This window comes from Rissa tridactyla, chromosome 1, assembly GCF_028500815.1.
Source record: "Rissa tridactyla isolate bRisTri1 chromosome 1, bRisTri1.patW.cur.20221130, whole genome shotgun sequence".
Lineage (NCBI taxonomy): Eukaryota > Metazoa > Chordata > Aves > Charadriiformes > Laridae > Rissa > Rissa tridactyla.
This window is the reverse complement of record NC_071466.1, coordinates 66,922,592-66,937,081: the sequence shown is the minus strand read 5'-3', so window position 1 is coordinate 66,937,081 and position 14,490 is coordinate 66,922,592. Positions and strand designations below refer to the sequence as shown.

Sequence of the window (14,490 nt, the reverse complement as noted above, 5' to 3'; positions counted from 1 at the left end):
ACATCAGTAAATAACATCCTGAAGAAAGGACCCAAATAGACTGTATGACTCTCTTTAGTTCTGTGCGGGATGTAGAGGCAGGCCAGCCACCCAGACTTGTCTCTTATGATCTTATACTTCTTCACCAAGAAGTATATTTGCACTTTTCTTCACCCAGGCTGTTTTCACACCTGCCTTTTGCTCAGACCTCCCCTGAGTTACTGGGAGCACTGTTTTGCAACCTTTGAATTGCAGACCGGTTTTTCTTAAGTACCTATCTCAGGGTCCCTAGAAATAACATTTTGGCTTTGTGGTAAAGTGTCTATTTAAAGATAATTGTATGCAAAGAAAAGAGGACCGAGTTACAGTTTTAATTTCACTGATGATGATATCAACTGATATGTTTCTAACTTTTAACTACATAATTGCCTGTTTTTCTGAATATTTCAGTGCCTTTACAGCACAACTGGAGCAAAATCTGAATCTTTTCCCCCAAAGACCTTAATGCTTCCTGGGAAAAGGCTCTGTTGAGTTCCGCGCATGCCCACAGGTGCCACTGTCTGAGCTTGGTTAAATAATGAGATGTCTGTCTCCAACCTTAGACATGTAAAGATTCACAAAGAAGTAACCTTTCCTTGAGTCTAAAATCCAGGCCTCTTGGCCAGAGGCCCATGTGTGAAATAGGTGGAGGAATGTCTGAGCTAAATTTAGCGTGTGAAAAATGTGTCTTCTTTGACTTTGTGTCCTTGTAAAATAGTTCTCCAGATGTGAAAAGCAAACACACGGATAGCGCCCATAAGCAAATACCTTTAAAGCCGCGTGCGCCCTGTGCGCCTTTGTCACCCTGAGCCCCCAACGAGCCAAATTCTCCTCTGACTCCCTTGATGCCTGGTCTTCCTTTTAGGCCAGTCATCCCTTTGAAACCATCAATGCCAGGTGAACCTCTTGAGCCTTTAAAGGAAGAAGGGGAAGAGAACTGTTAGCTCACTCAGATTTCTGCAAGCTAAGTAAATGTTAACCAGCAACACAAGACTAAAACGGTATGAAAACTTCAGTGCAGCAGTACCCGGTTTTGGGTGCCTTGATGCCTAGAGCAATCCGCAGCTCTAGATCAGGCACCCAAGGTCTCTGAGAGGTAAACAAGAGCAGGGGTACACTGAACTGTCTTAACTGGTCAAGAAGAGATGTTGTGGAGATGAGCAAAACTTAGTATCTTCTTCTGAAAGATCAGTTCAAACCCTCACTAGATAAGCTAGTGAAATGTATCTAGTTCCACAGAGGGTTTTTATTCAGCCCATTCTTCTTCATATAGATCATGGGTCTAGGACTGGCTGGTCTTTTCTCACCAAAAATTCCCATGCTCCTCTTTTCTAAACATGAGGGTGCTGTTTTACATGGGTCATGCTAACAAATAGATCTTCATTCCTCTCAAGCGAGAGCTGATCAGTACTCCAGAGCTGTCCTAGGAAAAAAGTCCTATCTTTCCAACTGCATTTTTAGGCATGCACCCCCTCTTTGATGTTAACTTGGCTTCACATGGAGTTGAATCCTGTTGAAACTCCCTGTGTGATGTAGGCAACTTGCATTATACACAGTGTTTTTGTGGCGGGCAGGTGAGAATCTCACCTTCTCTATATGTAATATTGGTATCCTGGTAAAAGTCAACATCAAGGTCTTGTGTCTGGCATCGCTCAGTACACAACTGCCACCTTCAAAAAACTTTAAAGCAAAGGTTTGGGGAAACATCTCTTTAACTTCACTGAGAGCCAGTGGGACTGGGACAAAGGAAAGACTTTTGGAGAGAGAAAAGAGTAAATACTGCATATTTTTTAAAAGGAGAGATAAAACAGCCATTGTCCTTCTAAATAGGGCTGCATGTCACAAGCTAGATTTTTGCCAAGCACAACGCAGGGGAAAACAGACAGTGATTTTGGAATATATTAGGCCTGTGACCCTGATAACTCCTGTTTTAAACAGAGGTAGCCCAGCAGAGAAAGTGTCCTGTTCATCTCAGCACAGAACAGCTTTAAGCAACACTATTTTTTTCAAAGCAGCTGTCCAAAGCTCACCTTTATCTCCGGGAAAGCCATCCATTCCGCTTATGCCAGGGGGACCAATCACGCCAGGTATCCCTTGTAATCCCGGGTAACCTGTTTCACCTTTGTCACCAGACAGACCTTTGAGGCCCACGGGGCCAGGGAAACCTTGCTCACCATCTTCTCCCCTAGCACCAGGTGGACCTGCCGTGTGAACAGGAGAACGGGGAGGTTAAAAAGCGTTTAGACATAGATGATGATTTCATAAAAGGTAGCTCAAGAGGGAGAAAACTGCTACCCTACCAGCTTCATGTTGGGGGGGGGGGCGGAATTAGGATTTTTTTTTCAGCAGAGAACTGCAGAAATGATTATAAAGACAATGCAGCTCATCAATACAAACCAGTCCCGCTACCAGCTTGGTTCTGTACCCACTCCCAACAGGACCTTCCCCTCCTTTTTAATTTAAGAATTAAGCCCCTTTTCCGTAAGACTACTCCCATTTCATAGCTCCTTTCTCCCAGTCTGCCACCAGCAAGCTCTGATCTGGCATGGTAGGTGGCTACAGAAGGACCAGCGAGGATCATCACCACCGTTACTTCCCACCTGTGATACCAGCACAATTTGCAATCACAATGTCTGCACTATTACTGTCATTTCCCTGGCTTGGGATTAAAGCATGGCAAGTGCCCCAACCCTAAGCTTAACTTTCCGCTGTGGAAACCATACAGTTGCCATGCCACAGAGAACTGGCAGGAGGAGTGACACAGGACAGCAACACTTCCTCACCGAGAGGTCCTTGAGAGCCAGGCCCACCATCTGGCCCAGGATTTCCTGGAGGCCCTGGGAATCCACGTGTTCCTGGTGTTCCCGGCAATCCCATCAAACCAGGAAGACCTTGCGGCCCTGGATCTCCTTTGGGTCCTGGCAAACCTGGGTTACCATCCGCTCCTAAAATAGCATAATCGTGCATTAGAGAGCATAAATATCTAGAAAACTGATCATTACATATGACTTCTGTGTGTGCACTAGTCTTTCAGCACAGCATATGTTTTTCCTCTGAAAATTCAGTGAGCGTAGGAAAAGCAAATTGAAAGCCTGCTCATTAGTTTTGAAATAATTGACATTACCTGTACTGATCTCAATATTTGCATCAGAAAGGTTGACTGGCACCAGGTGGATACAGATGGAGTGCCTTTAACTCCAGTAATTCTGATCTCTCTCTTTATCACATAAATCTTCGTAAGAATCAAATTAAGCAGCTGACTGAGCCACTGAAATAACGCTCTGTATCTTTTCTAAAATGTGATAGGCAGGCATGGGAACATTTAAGGCAGACGGTGTGTTCTGGTTTTGTGTTATTGTTCGGAAATTTTCAAGTGAGATCATTGGTATAAGATTCATACAAATTCCTAATAAAAAAAGGCCCTGATTCTACATGACTTAGTGCACTGGGTGAAAATTTACATCTTGATGATGTGAGAGCAAAAGGGGGTGTCAAGATTTAAAAGGTAATCCCTGCTTTGCATTCAGATTAGAGAAGCAGCAAGCGTACAAGACCTCAAAAGCACATGGCACTTAAAATCCAGGCCAAGTGGATCCGCTTCTCTTCATTCAGGTTTTACAGCAGTGTAGGTCCATTGGCTTGACTAGTTAAGCGTGCTTTATAACTGAGGTCACGTAAGGCCAGTTTTCTCAACAACAGAATACAGGCTTTAGTTCTCCGTTCTGAGAGGCTAGTAGTTTAAGCGGCATAGATGATACAATGAATCACTACCCGCTTCTTATAAAACTAAAAAACCATGACTCGTACAAAAATTCACATGCTTTTTTTTTGGAGCCATTCTGCCAGAACTGTAAAACAAATCAACCTAGTTGACAGACGGCCTAGTAATGCTTTTCATTTTCACTGTACTTATTTTTTGTTATTACTGAAAACTTGGTTCTACAGAAATGCTTAGAAAGAAGGTACAAAGTCAGACTTCTTTTTTTTTTCCTTTTCAGTCCATGTTTTACCTTGAATTTCGTCCCCTTTTCAGTGGTGTTAGTGATGTTTTCTGCCTTTTCTCAAACTTATGAAGTGCCACAGAGCTGCCTTCAACCCTTTCCTTCTCTCTGGGGCTCTACTGAAGGTGAAACCAGCTCTCCTCACTTCAAATAGCTTACGTAAGACGATGCTCTTATTTCCTTTTTTTTTAATTTGTATTGAAAATCGTGAGTAGAGTCTCTCAAACAGGTTCCTGGGATATACCTTCTTGTATTGAGCTAGTGACACAATTACTGCTCCTTTCTCACTCCCACAACAGGGCAAGGGGGCAATCATCAGTCCTAAATTTAACTGTGTGTCCAAATGCTACTGAAACTGTGTAGCAGGGGATGCTTGATTCCCACATGTGCTTTTGAAGGTCCTCCACAGAATTCAGAGTGTGACAAAGTCAGATTTTGTAGAGAAACTATGGTGTTTTTTTCTGTTTTCTATAGGGAGTTCCGCCTGCTTGTGTGAAATAATGAAATTTCACAGCTCTGTGAAATAATGAAATAAAATGAACACTCTAAAGTTATGAATAAACATATAATATTATCTTTTTCTTGTTCCTGAGTTCCCAAAGACTGACCAGGTAAAATAGATTATTAACATTTACTAAACACTATGTCCTCTTAGTTAAAATTTACAAATTCTGCACTAGCGCAATGTGCCATGTATTATCCAAACATCATCTGGTGTGGGAAACAACCTCAGTATTATGCAGGATATAAGTGAAAAGTCAGGAAAACAACTACACCACCATTCCTTAAAATACAGTGGCAAAAATTAACAGTACATCTGAAATAATAACAGTACATCTGAAGACAACAAAGATGAGCAAAGCCTGGTTCTCTGGTATCCTGCCGTAGCTGATTTCATGTAGTGCAATACGAAGGAGTGCTGGTCATACCAACAGATCTCCAGGAGGTGTTTGGAAGAGACAGGCATATTGGTAACAGCCGAGGTAAATGGGGAAGGGATGGGAGATCATCAGGCACTGGGATTTGATGCTGGGGTCATCAGTACCTCCAACATGTCCCAACGTGGTCTCTTACTACTCGTATTTCTATGATTTGGCTACATTTAAATCACACTCTTACTCAAACATTTCTTTATTTGAAGTAGCTGTTACCTCTAATTCCCGGTATTCCTTGATCTCCTGGCACGCCTTTCAACCCTGGGAAGCCGGGGAACCCAGCATCCCCTCGGGAACCTGCTGCTGCTCCTAAAACATCACCAGGAAAGCCCTTCTGTCCTGCTGCTCCCGGAGCACCGGATTTTCCTGTACGGCCTGGGTGTCCCTGCAGTCCAGGTAGACCATTTGGGCCCCTGTCTCCTCTGGGCCCAGTAAAACCTATAAATAAAACAAGGACTAGACATCACTGGGCTCACCACAAATGCTGGAGTTCAAATCCTAGATACACCATCATAACGCCTCTTATATTATTGTAATTTCCCCTAGTTCATAGCAGAAACCTGTAGAATCAAACAAAGTGTTATATGCATGTTTTAAAACCACATAGCATTTATAAGAATATTTGACCAAATGTGGAAATCGGCAGAACTTACAAGTGACCCCTCGGGATACCCAGTGCCTGGGTGATAAAAGGTCCACAGCTCCAAGCACAGTTACTTCTGTGTGACTATTCTGACATGGCTATTGCAGCATTTTATAAACATCTTATTCTGTAAGGGCAAAAAACCAGTTCCTGTAGCCAAAAACCTGGTTTGATATGCAGCTGGGGTAAGACATTTCAGAGAGTCAAATTTGAAAAAATAAATGAGGAGTGAATGCGTATTGGTAAACTTGGAAGACCCAGAGGACTTGCCCAGATGGGTCATTGCCGTTACTATTCCCCACACATCTCAAGGGGCCACAGCCAGTTGCTTCATGCTCTTGATGAAGGAGCGCCACCGTCCCTGTCCTCCATCCCGTAAGGGAATGACTGGGAGGGCACAAGCCCCCATTACCACAAATGACATGGGGAAGGCTTCTTGTGGACCGAGAAACTGGACCTGGACTGGTAGTTAAGTTCAAGCTCTGGTGAAAGACAGTATGGAAGAATGCAGAAAATTAGTCTGAGTGGCCTAGGAACCATATGGTATGGGAGCCCTAATTTAGCATTTAGAGCACTCTGCAGAGCTTAGCAGGGGAAACACAGGTCCACGGTCCTGCCCTACGTGGCACAGAGCTACGTTTTATGGTGCATCCTTTGCCTATTGACCAGGACACGCATCAATTCTTCTTTTTCTTTCTCTTTTGCTACTACAGGTGCTGTAGATGAGCCCAGATGAGCCTTCCAGGTTGCGTGCTGCCTTAGGGTGAAGCAGCACCTGGGCACTGGATTTGGGAAAATTTGCAGCACTTCAGTGAAGATTTAGGACTTGGAAAACAGATAGATGGAGAGAATTTCTAAAGAGCTCCTAAATTCAGTTGCATCAATAGCTTCTGAACTGTGCTACACAAAAAAATCAGTGCCCGTTTCTCTGACCAAATTAACCTGGCCAGCCACAGGGAAGTGGTAGTTTCTGGCAGTAACTCTTGCTGGGCTGGCTGATGATCTGTGAACAAACCCACTGCAGCTTATATGTGTGTGCAGCGGCACTATTTTAGGCTCATCTGGGTTACTATCTATGAACAGATCAACTACACATGCAATTAATTGATGCGTCTTGGACATCTTGGAACCTTTTGAGAGATACAGAAGCCCTGGGATTTAATCTACGTGTATTACAGACTAGCATAAAATATGACAGGCACTGAACGCTTGCAAACACTGTTTGGAAATGCAGCCACCTATGGGCAAGGTCAGTAGCTAGTACTCTGCCTTTGATAGGTCCAGTATAATTTATACTAATGCTGGAAAGAGTTAAATAGAAATATATAGAAAATGTATTTTCTTCCTTTCTGCATCCTCATTCTGAGTATATTCCCTTTGGAATATGAAATATCTTGCCTATCGAATTTCTTTATTTCTGTGTAAACTTCATGAATTTTTACTGTCACATATATAATTTTGCACTATTTAAAAGACTGGCGTCTGTGTTACTTTTCAGCATTACAGAAGTTGCAGGAAATCCTTTTGGATTTGAAAAGCAGCAGTTTTGTATAATAGTTTCTTGTTTGAACATGGAAGGGAAGATAAGTGAAAATGTATCTGGAATCAAGTTTCTGTGTTTCAGTGACGGTAGTAAAGAGTTTGAAAGTTAAGAACAACTACTTATTTCAAGATACCTGGAGGACCTGGGAATCCTTCCCGACCTGGATCACCTCGTGTACCATTTAGCCCCGGGTATCCCGTTGGACCTGGATCACCTGGGAATCCTCTTGCACCTTTTGCACCTGAATTATATAAAAGAAAGTAAGAAAGTGTGATCTGAACAAACAAAACAGAAATGTGCATATAATGGAAGAAAAGGTAGTGGTAAATACCATCATGATGTGTCTCTGGATGCAAAGATGAAACTTCTTTTTAAATTTAATGGGACTATAGTCCCATTATAGCTTCTTAGCAGTATTCAAGATCCCAAGACATGGACCAAAAATGTAGGCTAAGTGCCCTTACAAACATGGATTAACCTGATTTAAAGACTAATGATATGGAGACTACTAGGGTGGAAATGATTAGTCTCCCAGACTTTTGGAGACTTTTAATATTTTGTAAATTAAGGCTTTTAGCTTAAGGTCAAAAGGCAATGTCAAAGAAGAACGCTCAACAGAAAGGGGCACAAATGAGATGCTGTAGGAGGAACAAATTTTTCCCTTCCGTGCTACCCTGATCACAGAACAAGAGCAGACTGGTTTAGATAACCACACAACGGAAATGTAAGGCTAAAGGTTAGATCTAATCATCCTAGAAACTGAATACAAATTAACTAGCCCACTTACTATATTTGTGACAGTACGGGTCTATAGGTTCGGTAGTAAAAGACAGGCTGTGCCCTGAAAAAGTGTTCCTCTGGCACCGAACTCATGTTCATGCTGAGTTATCTCCTGACAGGTAAAATCAGACCTCGCTTCCTTAGGATTTGGTATTCGACGTTTGGGTAAGGGCAAATATTACTGTTTCTTAACATTTCAAAACCTGCAAGTACTTTGTGGGATTCTTTTAAGTTTATAATATTATTTTTTTTCATGCAGTAGTTTTATTGCATGAGTCTCATTAATTCATTGTGTTCCAAGACCAGGATTTTTTTGGTGAAGTTCTTTGAAAGTAATTCCTGTGGTATGCTTTGTTTCCCTACCCTCCCCAGCTCCTTGAACTCTTTAAGCTCCCAGCTAAGGTTTGAAGGTCAACAACATGCTTTAACATTTTAAGTGTTGTTGCTTAGCATCACCATGAATTACAACTCATTTCTTTCTTACACTGAAAGCAAGTTTCTGTCCACCTCGAACTATGACAAACCAAGGAAAATATCACTTGAATTTTCATACTTTTTTCCACTTTGGTTTTCTGAGTTTCCATTATTTAAGCATGGTTTTTCTGCAGTTTTGGCTGTTGTTTGTGAAGGGGAGAAGGAAACCTTTAAAAAGACCACAAATAAGGTGCACATAAACAGCCAGTGCCATGTGAATGCAGTGCCGTACAGGACTATTGTTCTCTCCCTTATATGAACAATAACTTCTCAGAAAGCAATTAAAAGGAAAAATCCTAGGCTTCCAGGTCTCAGTGAAAAATTCTAATGTGCCTCTTACCCAAATAGCATCTCGGTCTTGTTTCCCATCTGTAATAACTGACATTCATTCATTCTGTTCAGTATTGCACTAATTAAAAAGAAGGCGGCGGATGGAGAATACAGCCACTGCTTAACACATATTTCAGTAAGGCATTATGCGATGTCAGCTGGTGTTAACATGTCGTGCCAAACAGCAGTAAGGAAAAAGTTTTTACGTTAGACCAATGTTTAGTTTGCAAGCGCTTTAGCTGTACGTTTGAAACAGAAAACAAACATTTTATTCAACCAGCAGTCTTGAGACTCCGGAATAACCGGGATGTAACTTAGGGTGGGCTGTGTATGTTGCCAGGAATTTCAAAGGAACACAAGGCAGTGGGACTATAAAGATGATTCCTTGCTTGATGTACTGGGTGTCAGCAGCACCTAGGACACTGAGAGACGTGACTGCCTATAGCAGAGCTCCATCCTGGCTGACAAGAAGGCAGGAAACCTTGTGGACAAAATCCACATCACTCTAAGCAGGCAATGAAAACAGTTTAAAGGAGGTGTTGGTGCTTTTGTGTCTATATCTGGAGAGTGTGAGTAGGAGTGATGCTCCAGGAAACCACATTGACACAGCTACAGCAACAAGAAGCTGCAAAAAGTTGTAAACTGTGTCCTGTTCCTCCTGGGTTTCCAGCTCCAGAACTGCCTCAGGTTGAAAGGTGGCTACGAACAGAGTTCTGCACTGGGCTCAACAAGGGACCTTTTCCAGTTTTTAGAGGGAAGGGATGAAAAATAAATCTTAAAATTACTAAAACATATAAGCTGACAAAGACAGAGAAAGATTTGTTAAAGAGCTAACCAGGAGTACAAAATACAAAACAGAAAAACGGCGTTACTTGTCTTATGGCAATCTTACAGCTAGGAGTTAAATCTGACTGTATTCCCTGAAATACAAGCCTTCAAGCTGATATGAATGAAAGAATAAACAAATCATCATACTCAGAAAAAAATAATACAAAGATGTCAAAGAAAACAATCTTCAGAAGCATTGATCCTAACAACAAACTAAGGCATTAGGACTAAGGAAACATAAGTCAGAGATACACATCATCTTTCAAGAGAGATAAAACGTTCCCTTTTAAGACCCATTAGTCTGTGGTCAACCAATCCACCAATCCATGCATGCCAAAATAAACCTTATGCTAGAAAAAAAAAAAAGCTTGACCTTAAAATTTATAGTCCAGATCTCTGACCTTGGCTAAAGCACAGTGGGCAAAGGAACAGATGCATCAAGAATTTTACAGTTCTTGAACTCTGAAGGATCTGGTTATGGTTTTTGGCAGTACCTTTACTAGCTGGTGATGAGAAGGATTTACTGAAAAACAGCTTTATTGCTTACGCTGGGAGTACATAAGCTTATAGGAACTACCAGTGCTGGTCAGAGGTTCCCTCTTCAAGGTCAATTGTTATGACCACTCAGTACACCTTGTTGGTGTTTCTCTCAATTCCATCTCACACAGTCCTTCAGACCCTGTCCCCACCTCTTCTTCCTCTTCCTTTTGGAAAGAGGTGGGGAACCCTCCGTGGGGGAAAGGTCCAGGATCACCAGATGGTCCCTCTGGGCTGGGTGGACCAGCTCTGCAAGGAAGGCACACATGGCTACAGCCAGCCAACTGCATTCCATCAGACAACCTGGCCCATAACACTTAAAGACTTTAGGTTCACGCTTGCTGAAGGTGCTCTGTATATCACACAAAGAGGAATAATAAGAAGGATCTGCCACAGTCCTCCCTTACAACTTTTATCACCCTGCTCTCAGAGGACAGGATTTTCCTTGTGAGGCGTCCCCAGTCAGCTCTACCAATAAACTTGTAGACTCTCTCTACATACTCTCTTACTTACATGTGGAGAATAGCAAATGGGCTGTCCTTTCTGCCTCCTGTTTCATGGCTGATGCTCATTAGCAAAGGCAGAATTAGCTCAGGAATGGTGCAGCCACTTGGGCTGCACGCTGCTTAGGTCTTTCTGCTGGCTTCACATTAACGCTGTTCTCCATTGTCATTTCTAAAACTCGCCGCCTGCTAAGGCTCATCTTTATTCAAGATCTTCCTCAAAACGTAGCATGTGTGGGAAACAAAGGTGAAGGCAAAATGTTACCTGTGGCTCCTGGCAGTCCTGGCTTGCCTTGGGATCCCTTTGGTGGCCTCACACAGCCTGCGCCTGCAAACAAAGAGGGTTAGTCACACCATACATGCTCACATGCTGCCTCTCATCAGCTCTGCGCCCGCAGTTGAGACAACTTCATTAAAGCAGGTGAATGAAATTAACAGGCAAAACCCTAATTTAAAAAAAAGTTTTATTTTTCATTAAAAAAAAAATTGGTCATGGGTGGCATTTTCAGGGGAGCACTAAAGTTGAGCTCCACTCCAAGAGCTGCCCTTCTGTCTCTTTTACAGGGGCTATGGTGGCTGCTCCAGTTAGACCAGCATGGGAAGGGTAGTCCAACGTCATGGATGACTGTATTTTTCAGAGTAAGAAAAACAATTTGTTTCCCTGTGGGAAATTTGTACCCCTGAAGCAATCAAGTCCATTTTTTGTACAAATGAAGGATTTTTTTTCTTTACATGTCAAATTGTACTGAAAATCTTCACTCAAAGTTCTTCTTCAAAAAAAGTTCCTTAAATTTTCTTGGGCACTTTATTTCTGGGGCTGCTGTTACAGATTCCATGGTAATAATTTTTTTGTCACAATAAACACTCAGGAGCGATGAAATAAAGAATTTCTGAATTGCAGAGCTAAAATGGCAATAATTTTAGAATATGTTCTACTTGATTAAACTACTTCAGAGCTATGTACAGTATATGTGTGGTTATTTGTGACCTGAAGTTCAAACAGTTTACAATCAAGAGCATCGAAAGCAGTCATCAGAAAGAAAGTATCAAGCCATAACAGCAGCATAAGACTAAATATTAAAATATATTCAAGCTATTTGTATGTAGAGTACCTGACCATATCGGCTCGGTTCCATCTCCTCTAGAAAAGTCTTCAATGACCTGCCCACAGTCTACGAGCACGGAATGGGAAAAGACGGTCATTATTTAAAAGAGAAAAATTGTAAAATGCTCTCAATTTTAACAAAAATGTCTACTACAACATCAGATAATGTATTTTTTTATGTATTATGCATGCATACAACACAAACTATTTGCTCTTACATACTGGAACTCTCTATCCATATATCAATTAGATCCAGGCCAGAAACCTAACTCTGTGAGAGTTAGGAGGCTGCATGTCCCATGCACTCTGAAGGGCTGGCAGGTGCCTGCTCTGGCTTGAATATTCTGCCAGGCATCTCGAAGTCGAGCAATAAAACTCTGAGCCTGAGCTCTTGTGAATGTAGCCCTGGCATTCTTATGCTGGAAGGGTCTTGGAAAGCTGCAGAGATAGTATGAAGAGCTCTGAAGGACAAATACATGATTTTCTCTGGTCAATTAAAAGATATATGTTGAATGATCTTAAACGTCCCTTCCAACCTAGATGATTCTATCATTCTATGTAGAAGACCAGAGAAAACCACCTGTGAGTACCCCAATGGCAGGACATTGCTCTGCTGCCTCCAAATGCTTGAAAACTGAAAGATGTTACTTGCTGGCACTAAGACATTCATTCACGCTATTTCAATACCTGACATGAAACTACTGGGACTTCTGAAGTATTTCCTTCTTTAAAATTTCTGGACAACTAATACAAGCAATCCCTTTTTGCCCATGTAACCCCCCCACCAAATGCTACCTTTTTGCACACAATTCAGTATTGATCTCTCATGGCTTTGATGTAAGACAGAGTGATGTCTCTTACCTGGTTGGCCAGGCTCTCCTGGCAGACCGGGCAGACCTGGAGGCCCTGGGTTTCCATCTTGTCCATGGTCACCTGGAGGACCCCGGTACCCTTTTGGACCAGGAAATCCTTCACCCGGCAGGCCCGCTTCTCCTGGAAAGCCCTTTGGGCCCAATTCACCTGGGTAACCAGGATCGCCGGGGAAACCTCTGATACCATCACCCTGTGGGAAGTGAACGGAGGTGGTCACTCCTGACTTTGCTGAGAAACAAACAAAACTCAAACAGTTAACTACTCTCATGAAAAACACCTTATAGACAGTAATTCCTCAGAGGTTGCATCCGAGATCTTTAAATCAACATTGCAAATAAAACATGTTTGAAATAATCTGACTTTAATTTAGACCCCATGGCAGAAAAGGTACAAGAGAAGCCCTCTTAGAGGGAGGATTCCCCTAAAACTGTTGGCCCATGAACAGCACTTGGGCAATATGAATCACTGCTGTGGAGAGGCTTACTGGCCTTTCTGAAAAGCTGCAAGTGGGTTTTGGTGAAACCACATGCACTGCTAGAGATGTTCTGGTGTGGCATTTACTTCTGAGACCTTGAGAAAAGCTGACATAAAATTGTGCCCGAGTGGGCAGATTTTTTCTTTGTCTGTTCCTCTAGTGATACTTCTATAGTATTGAATCAATGTCTTACGAACATCACAAGAAAACGTTTCCATCCTCAGAAATAATAGAAAGTACCATCTTTAATGGCAGTAAAACCACCGTGGTCCAGATGGTATCATATGGCTCTGGCCCATCTTCAAATATGACGTAAAAGCATCCCAGTGGTCCGCAACAGCATTTACGATAGGTGAGATGAATCCCATTTGCGAGGTGTTTACCTTTTCCTTTTCCCTACAGAGTAGCTTAGAAAACCATCCGAGACTACATGTCTAACTTATAGACAGCTACAGTTAGTTGGATGAGCTGCTATCAAGCATGTATGAGGACAGAACCTACATTTTGAGGATGTAAAGTTGTAGTGTATTTTGCATTTCCTTTCAGTCATAACAAAGGTGTTGAAGTTCAGTCACACAGGATCTCTCTCAGACAATGCGAGGAGTCACTAATAAACCACTAATTATCACAAACTAACCACTAGTAGCAAGCTGGCCTAAATGGGTTATACACTGCTACTTAATTGTTTAAATAAAATGGAAATAACAGTGAATGATTGCTCTAAACACCCTGAGAGTAAAACTGATGTCTGATATATCAATACTCAGCAAAGCCAGTCTAGTTGTGCATCGTTATCTGTGAAAGAAGGACAGCCTGGCCCTAAGAATTAAACGTAATTGAGTGTGGTGGAAATTATTTAGCTGTATTTGCTACTTACTGGAAGGCCTGGCTGTCCTGGTAAGCCATCTAATCCATCTCTACCTGGGAAACCATCTTCACCTCTGATACCAGGCAGCCCAGGATCTCCTCGGATTCCTTTGGTGCCTAAAGAAGACCTTTCATTGTGAAACCAATCTCTCAAGAAAACGTGTAAATAATTGCAGAATTCACGTGATGAATTTTTACTCTACCTTTAGTAGTTATGTGTAAAGAATCTCCCTTTTCTCCTTTTGGTCCAGGAAAACCAACTTGACCCGAAAATCCCTGGTGTTACAGACATTAAAAAAAAAAGAAACAGAAGCACTTAAATAAGTATCAACATTTGTATTTCCACTGTCCTGCTTAAAAAAAGAGTCTCCTTAAATTTTACTGCTTTTCTGTTACTTTCTGTGAATGATTTCCTCTTCAGGAAACCCATTCTTCTGCCTGAATCGTTATTACTATGCTCTAACAAGGATCAAGGTCTACGTGGGGAGCTTCTGCATGAGGAGGGCATGGGGAGAGCTGTGGCTTTCCATGAGCTAGAGTCCTGCAGATGACTGTAGCTGTAGAACTGCATTGAGAAA

The 14,490-nt window shown here is 42.1% G+C and overlaps 1 protein-coding gene across 3 annotated transcripts in view; it reads right to left on the bottom strand.

The window, feature by feature from the left end:
- Positions 1–14,490, bottom strand: part of COL4A2 (collagen type IV alpha 2 chain) — a 147,603-nt gene that overhangs the window by 18,740 nt on the left and 114,373 nt on the right. For all 3 annotated transcript variants that reach the window (XM_054224104.1, XM_054224088.1, XM_054224095.1), the window contains exons 23-32: positions 14,116–14,188; positions 13,923–14,029; positions 12,559–12,760; positions 11,705–11,764; positions 10,858–10,920; positions 7,274–7,381; positions 5,171–5,392; positions 2,802–2,963; positions 2,049–2,219; positions 787–930 (exon numbers count right to left, since the gene is read on the bottom strand). In XM_054224104.1, coding sequence (XP_054080079.1) covers positions 787–930; positions 2,049–2,219; positions 2,802–2,963; positions 5,171–5,392; positions 7,274–7,381; positions 10,858–10,920; positions 11,705–11,764; positions 12,559–12,760; positions 13,923–14,029; positions 14,116–14,188 — 1,312 coding nt within the window. The remainder of the gene's footprint in view (positions 1–786; positions 931–2,048; positions 2,220–2,801; positions 2,964–5,170; positions 5,393–7,273; positions 7,382–10,857; positions 10,921–11,704; positions 11,765–12,558; positions 12,761–13,922; positions 14,030–14,115; positions 14,189–14,490) is intronic.